Raw genomic sequence first — 11,858 nt, forward strand, 5'->3', positions numbered from 1 at the left:
AGCACACCAACAGGCCACATGTATACATATGTAACAAACCTGCACATTGTGCACATGTACCCTAGAACTTAAAGTATAATAAAAAATAAAATAAAATAAAATGGAAAATACAGAAAGTGAGGTGGAAAGGGTATTCTGGCAGTAGAAAGAAAAAGTGGTTCACAACCTTTTATAAAAAAAAAAGAAAATAAACTGTGTGGGATAAAAGAAAAATATTTTGGTTACACATAGATGAAAAGTGGGAGAATTTTACTAAGATCAAAATAGCTATCTTTATACAGCTTTCTAAGACATACTAAAATAAGCAGATAGTTATAAAGCATTAGTTTAACTAGTATTAAACTAGCAAAATGCTCTAAGATCTAATTGATAAAACTGGAACCAGCTGCTACCAATCTGAGATTGACAAAACTATGCGTGAAACTGCAGAATCAGTGGTCTAAAAATGAGACTGTCATTATGAATGGCAATTCTGCTAGAGCTAGAAGCAAAAGGCTTTATTTGGTTTCCATCCAGAAGAAAGACTTCAAGCCTGAAGGAAAAATATACAACAGAAGTTGCAGATGTTTGTAAGTCTCATTTCTTTACACAAGGCAAATGGACAGCATTCTTAACACTAAGATTATTAAACTCCATGGCAGGTCACTTTTTGAGGGATGGAAGAGATGAGATTGAGGATGGAGAGGGGGAGGTACTTTATTTCAGAAGAAAATCATGATTCACATGCGTAATTACAGAGAAAGTGTATCCCAGTGGTAACTTTTGAGTCAGGAGTCTGAGTAAATTATTTTAATTAAGACCCGGTGCCTCAGTTTCCTCATTTGCACACAGAGAACATTAAGATTAGGTAATTCCCGGCCAGGCGCGGTGACTCATGTCTGTAATCCCAGCACTTTGGGAGGCTGAGGTGGGCAGATCACTTGAGGTCAGAAGTTCGAGACAGCCTGGCCACCATGGAGAAACCCTATCTCTACTAAAAATACAAAAATTAGCCAGGTGCAGTGGCACACACTTGTAATCCCAGCTACTTGGGAGGCTGAGGTATGAGAATCACTTGAGCCCAGGGGGCAGAGGTTGCAGTGAGCTGAGATAACACCACTTTGCCTCAGCCTGGGTGAAAGAGCAAAACTTCATCTCAAAAAAAAAAAAAAAAAAGATTAGTTATTTCCCTATTAGAGTTGTTGGCTTTAATAGGAAAAATAAGGATCATAACACACATATGTTACACATACCACATCTGGCATTTACAAAGCGTTCAATAACTACCTGCTATTAGTATGATTGTTAGAACTTTCTAAGGAAACAAGCTTACAGGCTAAAAGAGAATAATCTATTTTTTTCTATTGATTTCCTCAGTAAGACTTTCTTTAAAAAGCCTTAAATACTGCAGGATTGAAGAACATGTTTTATTTGCAATCAGACTGCTGACATGCAGAGAGAAGACAAAGGACTGCAAGCACCTGGGTGGGTGTTAGCTGATTTTCTGGAAGGGTGGATTCTCAGATCTGTGGCACACAATGGTATGAGAGGCGGACTACAGAGGGAAACCTCCAGGAAGAGTCTGAGGATAACCTTGAACTCTACTTGATGGCAAAACGTCTTGAGGATGCAAACGTACGAGTAAAAATCTATCAAGGACTTTGTTGTTGGTGATGAGATCCACTTACTTCACTTGAATTCAACAAATATTAATTGAGTTGTTTCACTGGGGAAGTTCCACAAGGAAAAAACAAAGACCAATGCTTGAGGAGTTTATAATCTAAGGGGCGGGTTGAGACAGGTAATAAAAAAGAATAGAAAGCAATGGGTCACAGTAGTAAACTCTCAGTGAACACACGCTATTACTTGTACTAACTTTCTTCTGGACATTATATCATGTACTGATATTAAATCTATAATGTAAACATTTATATCACATCCATTTTAGAAATAAACTTATGCTTAGAGAGTTTAATAATTTGTCCAACAGCATACCATTTCTATAGAGGCAAGACTCAAATAGGGATTTACTGCATCCCAGAGCAGAGTTCTTAACTGCTTAACCAAGGTGCAGTTTCAAAGTGGAGGCACCTTGTTATGTGTTTCAGAGGAGGAGGGTACAGGATTAGGAAGGGAAGCTTGGATTAGGAATCTATTCCTGAAGAAGGACAAATGGGTCTTCCATCAGAAAAGGTAGTTGAGGGGATGTAGCAGGCATGCACAGGAGAGAAAGTCAACTGCACAGAAGTATTGAATGAGGATAGTTTGTGAGCGTAACAATTGGTTGTAATATTAGAGAGAGGTAGGGAGGGAGGAAGATGGGAGAGACAGAGGTAGGGAGGGAGGAAGATGGGAGAGACAGAGAATAAGGAGGAGGAAGAAGAAGGGAGAAAAAGAGAGAGAAAGAAAGAAAGGTGCTGTGTATAGGAGACAGATTAAACCATTAGCTTGAGATCAAATCTCGGAGTGGTGTGTTAAATTTCTGGTTAGCAAATTTATACTTAATTTGCAGAAAATGAAGTCACTACAGGTTCTAGAATTAGGGAAAAGTGTGGTAAGTGCTATGGTTTAGAAATATTTATGCAGTGATATGTGAGACCAATTGGAAAAGGGAACCACAAGGGAGAGATTGGTACTTGAGGCAGGAATTACTAAATTATTGAAATAATCTAACTGCAAGAAATAGAATAATAGAGGCTTGAGCAATAACTACAGGAATAAAGTATTACAACATGGGGAAATGTCTCATATATTTTGAGATGGCCTCTGCAAACAGTTTGACCAATGAATAGACATCCTGGACACAGGAGAGGGTAGGCTAAAACAGGCTGACAGTGTTAAGCATGAAATAAAAGGCAAGTCTGGAAGAAGGCTTATTTGGGGAAGCAGGAGTGGAGAGATAAGGCAGAGTCAGAAACGAGATAGGAATTAGGGATGAGGTGAAGGTCTTTTGTACATATTGCTTGCCATTTAGAAAGAAGTCAAAGTGTAATTTTCTTAAAAAACCACCAAACCTCTTGCTTCATTGTCTTTTTAAGATCAAAATAAGTTGAATGGTGCTTCATAAGAGATGCATATTGTAAAACTATTTGGAGAATGTCTTTTAAATGTTATTTTTCTTTAAAGATGTTTGTGGTAATAATGAGTGAGCAGTTAACAGTTTTGCTTATGACTTATGGAGCAATGTGTTGTATCCATTCAGTCATTCACTCAACAAATATGTCCCTATTATATTCCAAGACCTGAATTAGGTGTCAGGAATCCTTTGGAGGATTCACAGTCTTGCTTGGGAGAATGAGAAACAGTTAAAATAAACTACAATCTGTGTAAAAATGACAATGATAATGGCAATAGAAATTAATGTTTTTCCAGCCTTTCATTTAGCATTGTGCTAAGTCAGTTGTCCGTACTGTATCTCATTTAATCTTCACAATAATCTATGTGATGATGATATCAATTTGCCTATGAAGATACATATTAAAGAAGTAATGTAATTAGTCCAAGATTACACAGGTAGTAAGTAGCAGAGCTAGTGCTCAAACCCAGGACTTATCAAAATCCAAAAGGTTTGGAACTAAGGGATGGTTTGATAAATTCTGTGGTTTAAAAAATTTTATCCAACAGTAATATGTGGGAATGATTAGAATAAGGAGAAACTGATATTTGACAGAGAAGTTAGAAGGTTATTATAATAGTGTAGCTGAGGGATAACAAAGGCTTGAGCAATGATTATAGAAATTAAACAGTTTCAAGACATTTTGAGATAGACTACAAATAATTTACTTAGCTTCTATGTGGATGTGTGCCCAAAGTCCTATGCACGGGCCAAGCCCTGTGGGATATGAGATTCTCCCTGCCCCAGGAGCATATGGACCATGTAATTCAGCCAGAATTGGCTTCCTAATTTCACTTTAACTGTTTTTTCATCTCATACCGGCTAAAATCAATGTCCTGTCTTAGAGCTGTAACCTCCAAGCTTTCCCTCATGCATTCAATGACGTTAAGATTGTTATCATCCTTTCCCACTCCAGGGTCTTAAAGTGCTGGGAATTGCACTCACTCTACTTTCCGAATTTGATATAAAACTGATTTTAGCTGCACTTTTATACGAGAAGTTTCCTAGCCTTAGTCAGGTAGCATGAAATAAAACACCAAGGCATCAGGGAATGTACATGCAATAGGAATGTTTGAAACAGTGGCTTTGTAGACAAGAGTGGTGGGTGTCAATTAAGTCTGTAGTTGTCACTTAATTGTTCTGAACTGCAGTTCTTTAACCTACAAAAGGTGACAAAACTCATGTGAAAAGTCCGTTTTGATAACCAAATTACACACATATTCATAAACATTTTTAACTAAAGAATATATACATATTCTCTCTATATATATATCTCCTATATATATATATATATCTCCTATCTCTCTCTCTCCATGATTCTATTTATCCTGATCTTTCTTGTAAAGAACAATTATAAAATATTAAAAAAACACATCAAATTGAAATAAATCAGATATTCTTATTTGCATAAGAGAATACCTCAATGTATCCTTAGTTTTTGGTGATGTTAGTTCTGTCTGTACACCATTCATAACTTCTCTCTCTTCCAAGTTCTGCGTGGAATCCTATAGTGAAACAAAGTCATAAGCAGGTGATGCTATGCATATTGAAAATTTGAATAAAATATCTCAATATGGGATAGTAAACGGCTTTATGCTAGATATATACAGTATGCTCTAATTTCTTTGAAAACTGGAAGCAGGTGTTAATCTTTTCGGTGCTTTCAATGTTCTTTTCTCTCCTGTTTGGTTTCTGAAATGCTCAAATGCATCATGTATACAAGGCAGTATGTTAAGAGCTTTGGAATACTTCATTTAGCTTCTTGCTACTCAGCCATAGGCTTTTGGGATTGAGTGTTTTAAACCAGGAACAAAAAGAATACCGAAGGGGAGGCTCTGGTGACAGATGGTGATATATTAGCCTTAAGGTACATACTTGCTTGCCCCCACAACATTAAATATAAAGAAAGCAAAATCCAGGAAAAAACACTGCTTGGTAAAGTCACCTCTGTCAAAGTCAGGCAGAAACATTGCAGGAAGAAGAAATCCAGAATTCTTACTTTGTCATGAAATTTGATTCTGAGGATAATCTTCAGAGAGAGATTCAAATTGCCCATTTAATTTCTAAAATTGTAAACAGGCTCCCACTACAGAAAGGTTAGAGGGTCAGAGAGGCCCCGTACTCCAGGACAGTGGCAAAGTTGTACTGGATGTTACCCAGAGAAGCAGAGGAGAGGATGGATTCTAGAAAGCATGCCTGATGCTGCTGCTTCCTTATGGAAGACATTAGGCCTCAGAGCTGTTCTCTAACAGGGAATCCTGTGGGTACCCCTCTCTTCACAATTGGAGTCACAAAAAAGTATTGTTAGATATGGACTCTGGTTTCACCAAAGCAACAAACCAGATACAGAAAGACTTATCAAAAATCCACACTTAACAAACAGCATTTATGCATCCAAATGCATTACTGCAACAGAGTAAGGAAGACAACACACGAGCTTAAGAGGCTGGACGTGAGTATATTAGGTAATTATCTTTTTTTTTTTTTTTTTTTAGATGGAGTCTCACTCTGTTGCCCAGGTTGGAGTGCAGTGGTGCGATCTCAGCTCACTGCAAGCTCCGCCTCCCGGGTTCACGCCATTCTCCTGCCTCAGCCTCCCGAGTGGCTGGGACTACAGGCGTCCACCAGCACGGCCGGCTAATTTTGTTTCTGTATTTTTAGTAGAGATGGGGCTTCACCATATCAGCCAAGATGGTCTCGATCTCCTGACCTCGTGATCTGGTCATCTTGGCCTCCCAAGTGCTGGGATTACAGGCGTGAGCCACCGCGCCCAGGAGGTTATTATCTTAAGGAAAGTAAGACATAACCACAACAGAAGGACTTTGTTGTAGTGAACTGAGTTTAAAAAAAAAAAAGTCTCTCACTTTTAGATTGAGTGGCAGCATTTCATGCAGGAGTTGGTAGTTTTGTGAAAGACTTGGCCTACACTAGACTTTTTAAAAATTAATTTTCTCCTTTTCACTTAGATAAGAAAGAATTTCCACAAGGCTCAAAAACACTTCATGGTTTAAGGTACCAAATTTTAAAAGATGAATGTTTTTGAATGCTTTCAAATATTCATATTATTATGAAGGGCTTGATATATGCTTACAGATAAAGGAGACAGGGTTGAGCACGTTACAAAAATACTTAGGGAGATAATTTAACATAATAGTGGAACCTGTGATTATCATGCATGTCAGGATATTTGATGACCTCATTTTTGCCAAAATCATTAACTTTCTTATCTGCTTCTCTTACACAGGAATGAATTTGTATCTGGTTCTCTATATATCAAGCACATAACACCAAGAGTTCATTGTATTAATTTTTTCATGTTGTATAATAATAAATTATTCCACAACTTAATACATTAAAAAAATAAACATTTATTATCTCTCATAGTTTCTGTGAATCAGAGATTCAGAAGTAGCTTAGCTGGGCAGTTCTAGAGTTGGGTCTCTGGTAAGTTTGCAGCCCCATGTCTGTGGGGCTGCAGCTATGATCATCTAAAGGATTGCTTTAAGATGATTTTTATTTCTTACAACAGCTTTATTGATATGTAATTTACATAAGAGTCACCATTTTAAAGAGTACAATCAAGTGGTTTTCAATGTATTCAGAGTTTTGTAATCACCACCATCTAATGTTAGAACATATTTATCACCCCAAAAAGAAACCCCAAACCCATTAGCAGCCATTCCTCATCCTCCCTTTCCCCAACAGGCCCTGTCAATCATTAATCTAATTTCTGTCTTAAAGGAGTTGCCTATTTTAGACATTTCATATAGACAGAATCATAAGACATGTGGCTTCTTTCACGTAGAATAATAATGTTTTCAAAAGCTCATCCATGTTGTAGCATATATCAGTATTTTATTCCATTTTATGGCCCAACAATATTCCACTTTATGGATATACCACATTTAGTTTATGCATTCATCAGCTGGTGAGCATTTGGGCTGTTTCCACTCTTGCCTATTATGAATAACGTTGCTATGAACATTTGGGTACAAGTTCTCGTGTGAACATATGCTTTCAGTTCTCTTAGGCGTACGCTGTGGAGTGGAATTGTTGGTCATATGGTAACTCTATGTTTAACATTTTGAGGAACTGCTGCACTATTGCTCACGTCTGAATAATTTGCCATGATTCTTACCAGTAATACATGAGGGTTTTAATATCTCCATAGACTTGCCACAACTTATTTTTATTTTTAATTTATTTTATTCATCCTCATGGGTATAAAGTGATATGTCATTGTAGTTTTGATTTGCATTTCTGTAATGATTAACGATGTGGAGCTTCTTTCCCTGTGATTATTGGCCATTTGTGTTTCTTCTTTGGAGAAATGTCTAACTGTATGTCTTTTTATTATTGACCTGTAAAGCGTTCTTTAAATATTCCATTTACAAATTTCTTATCCAATATATGATTTGCAAATATATTTTTCTGTTCTTTGGGTTGTCTTCACTTTCTTCATGTGTCCTTTAAAGCACAAAAGTTTTTTATTTTAACCAAGTCCAATTTATTTATCTTTTCTTTTGTTGCTTGTGTTTTTTGGTGTTGTATCTAAGAAACATTGCCTAATACAAGGTCCCAAAGATTCACACCTTTGTTTTATTCTAACAATCTTACACAGTGTTGGCTCTTACATTTAGGCCTATTATCATTTTGAGTTAATTTATGCACATTGTGTGAGGAAGGAGCTCAAATTCATTCTTTGTATGTAGATATCTAGTTGTGCTAGTATCATTCATTGAAAAGACTGTTTTATATTCATTGAATTGTCTTGACACCCTTATAGAAAATGAATTTTCCAAAAATATAAGGGTATATTTCTGGATCCTCAATTGTACTTCATTCATTGATCTATATATGTCTATTCTTATGTCACTACGATACGGTCAATTATTGTAGTTTTGTACTAAATTTTGAAATCAGGATGCGTGATTCTTCCAAATTCATTCTTATTTTTCAAGATTGTTTTGACTATGGTGGGTCTCTTGCATTTCCATATTAATTTTAGAATCAGTTTGTTAATATCTGCAAAAAAAAAAACCAGTTGGGTTTTTGCTAGGGATCACACTGAATATAAAGATCAATTTGGAGGGTATCACCATCTAAGCATCATAAAGTCTCTCAATTCATGAACAGTTAACAGTGACAGCTAATTAAAATAAATATTCTTTTTAGTTTTATAATTCTTTGTGGGATGTATCCTCAGGGTATCAAAGAAAAAAACTGTGATATTTGCTATAAAGTTGTATATAATTATTGTTGCCTCTGCACCATACTCTAAATGGAACTTTCTTGTTGATCACTAAACAAGGTAGAAAAATAACATATTTTCTGGCTCAAATCAATAATATGCAAGGTTAAAAAATAAATTTTTCATCTAGTTCCAGTTAGATAGCAAGCAAAGTTTCTTTTCATATCAACAACATACTTAATGCTCTGAGTATACGGAAATGTCAATTACAATTTGAAAGTTATATTGGGCCAATTACAATGTCATAATCTGCTCAAGGGTAATTCTGAACTGACTACACATTTGGAGAAATCATGTCAATAACTACAGACTTGAAAAAGAATACACATTCACAGACTTATATCTCCTATTATTATTAAGATAACATCAAAAACACTTCCCTTGCCATAGCCATCAAAAAGGGGTAGTAACTATAGTTTATCACCTCAACTAATGAGCAGTGTTTGTCACTTGCCAAGATCATTTCCACATACTGCACTAACAAAATTCTTTGATATTCTCTGAAGATGGGACAGGCAGACAGATGTTTAGGGCATCCTATAAGGACATAAAGCCAATTTCAAATTGACTTCAGCAACACTGTAGCTGTGCAGTGCTTCAATACTTATCGATAAAAGCAGTTTACCTCTTAACAGGGTACATAAAATCATTTTTTCCAAAAATTACAAAATAATTGACAAACAATAAATTAAGAATACTTAAGCTTTTCCTTCACTAAATTATATGGTAAAATGAAGAGTCATGAAATTGCACACGTCTCAAGATGAAAATATACTTTTCCTCATTGCTTATTTAAATGACTTTGAAAAAAATCTGTAAGATGACTTTTAAATTTAGAAGGAAAGGTACAAAACCAACCCTGATTATGAAGAACCAGAGGAATAAACAATTGATGCCAAACAGCTACCATATTTCTTCAGCTTTAGGTTTGAGAAATATTAATTATGTGATTTCAAACCCTCAAACTTGCCTCTAGAAAACATAACAGTTTGGAAGCGCTATAACTAATTTTATTAATATAATTATTACAATTTCTATTTTTAATGTTAACACAGAAGCATATAATCAGCTGTATGATACAGAACGCATAGAGCTATTTCAAAATTTATTTTGTCTCCTCTTTTGCTCAAATGACAAGGCTTTACCCTCTAAAATAAAGTTCAGCAGGAGATTGTGTCCTGTCAACTGGTCAGAGACCTTTAAGAAGTTTGCCCTTTACCACTTTCATCAGAGCAGGCAGCAGGCAGATATATGTGGCTCTCACAACAGACAAGTTTAATTACTACATTTTTTTTTAAAGCAAACGTTTTTAGCAACACTTTCAGGATCACAGGAGCATTTCTGACAGCCAAAATGAGTTGGATTTAAACATCACCGCACTATTTTTAGCTTTAAAATCAACACTCCCATAATTATTCCCAAACCAATTAGCAACAGCTGGAAAGTAAAGGTGTTTACATTTGGTTAGCACTAGTGCTAACAACTGCAAGTGTTCACAGGCTGGATGAAAGGGGCCAGGCACCAAGAGGGGCAACAGTCTCTCCAGGGTAATCATGGTATCAGCGCCAGGCTATCATTTCATATTTCACAGTTAGTACCAGTCACTGATCTCATACAAGAACGTGTATTCATTATGAAGCACCACTAGGTTATATATGTCCAAAGAAACTTAACACTCTTGATACTTTTTTTGGAAGAAAATGCTTGATGCATTCCCAAGTTCTCACTGAATTTCCCTGGTCTACTGTAGCTACAAAACAAAATTAAAAGTAGTTTTATTGCTCAATTTTTCATCTCTCAGATGAGAACTGAAATAGCGGTCCTGTCTATCAATAGGTATCTCCCTCTGACTTACAGGCGATCATATATGGCCATGATTTCCCCCCCTCAGTGAATTTTAGCTACATTGAAAACCACCTGCCCATAAAATTTAACTGCAACTGAATTATGTTTCAAAAACTCAGGTGCATTTCAAAACAAGGTTTGCATTCTGAAAAGTCAACTACAAGTTTCTTTTGAAATTGCATATGAATGTTAGAATGAGAGTAATAGAAACATTACACAGAGAGGATCTGAACATCAGGTTATGTGCCTGGTGCTCATACATAATAATCATAATGTAAATTTTAAAATTAAAATTCTGGGCATAATTCCAGAATATTTGTTTTTACTTTTCAGAACAAAAATATCTGTGGTAAAGTAAAACAAACTGCATTTGATAAGCACACATGAAATTAACATGTGACTGTTAAACACTGCTATTTTCAAACTTCATATATACTTTTATGCCTTTGGCAATGCCTTGCCATTGGAAATCTCTCAGCTGACTTCAAAGATACCATCCCTAAATGTTTCAGTCCTAGCAATTAATATGCCTATAATTTACTACACACACACACACACACACACACACACACACACACACACACCACTAGATTTTATACCTACATAGCTAAAACTGGCATGACAATTAGAGATATAAAAGTGCTAAATTAAAAACTGCTTAAGAAGAACTGTGTTTTATTCATTTTTATGTCTATTCTAACAGTGGTTCTCCAACTTTAACACAGATCAGAATTACCTGGAGTCTTGTGAAAACCCAGATTGCTGGGCCCTGCACCCAATGCCTGAAATTTTGCTGCAGTAGGTCTAGGGTGAGGCCAGAGGGTCTACAAGTTTCTGATGCTGCTAGTCCAGGAACAACACTTCAAAAACCACTGCCTTAAAGTAACTAGCATAGATCTGAGACTCAGGAAAAATCCTAAAAAATATTAACTAAGCCAGGAAGGATAGTGTTGACGAGCGAAGCCAGTTCACCCATTTTACAGCAAAGGAAACTCAGAAGCAGAAAGCTGAAATGACTGGTCTCTTTTTATATGTTGTGTTAGTGACAAAGCCAGAATCTAGGATTCTTGATACTCAGTTCAGTGTTCTTTCTGTGCACCACAATAAATACTTGCTGACTTAGAGAATGCTGACCTTATTACTTATGTTATGGATTCTTTTATAATGACAGCAACAAAAACCTATAATAATGTCTTATATACACTTTACCTTTCTTTCAAAGATCTCAAACTATTTCACATATAACTAGATGTATAGCCACAACAATCTAGTGGATTTCTTGGCATTCCTATTCCAATTTCATACTTGAACATATGGAAGACAAAAAGATTAATATCTTGTCGAAGAAGAAACTGAAGGTCAAAGAAAGAACCAAAATTTCTTGGGACCCCCGTTTCCTAAGAGTTAGTTTTGAAAGCAAGCACGTTAACTGTATTTACCTTCTAATGTCTCTTAGTTGTTGATTTCAGGCAAAGAGGGTAAGGAAAAGATACCGTATTATGAAACATTCAGAGAAATTATTTATATGAAAGACTATCAAGTTTTTCATTATTCTAGAGATTATGCTGTAATAATTGCATCTTTAAAATAAAAAAAAACCTATTTCTCCACATCCTCTCCAGCACCTGTTGTTTCCTGACTTTTTAATGATTGCCATTCTAACTGGTG

General features: G+C 35.8%; 1 protein-coding gene across 4 annotated transcripts in view; it reads right to left on the reverse strand.

Annotated features, from left to right (window-relative positions):
* The window catches only part of PARD3B (par-3 family cell polarity regulator beta), a 1,103,389-nt gene that overhangs the window by 532,462 nt on the left and 559,069 nt on the right, over positions 1 to 11,858 (reverse strand). For all 4 annotated transcript variants that reach the window (XM_011949894.1, XM_011949895.1, XM_011949896.1 and 1 more), the window contains exon 5: positions 4,514 to 4,599. In XM_011949894.1, coding sequence (XP_011805284.1) covers positions 4,514 to 4,599 — 86 coding nt within the window. The remainder of the gene's footprint in view (positions 1 to 4,513; positions 4,600 to 11,858) is intronic.

This window comes from Colobus angolensis, unplaced genomic scaffold (genome assembly GCF_000951035.1).
Source record: "Colobus angolensis palliatus isolate OR3802 unplaced genomic scaffold, Cang.pa_1.0 Scaffold30, whole genome shotgun sequence".
NCBI classification, from domain to species: domain Eukaryota; kingdom Metazoa; phylum Chordata; class Mammalia; order Primates; family Cercopithecidae; genus Colobus; species Colobus angolensis.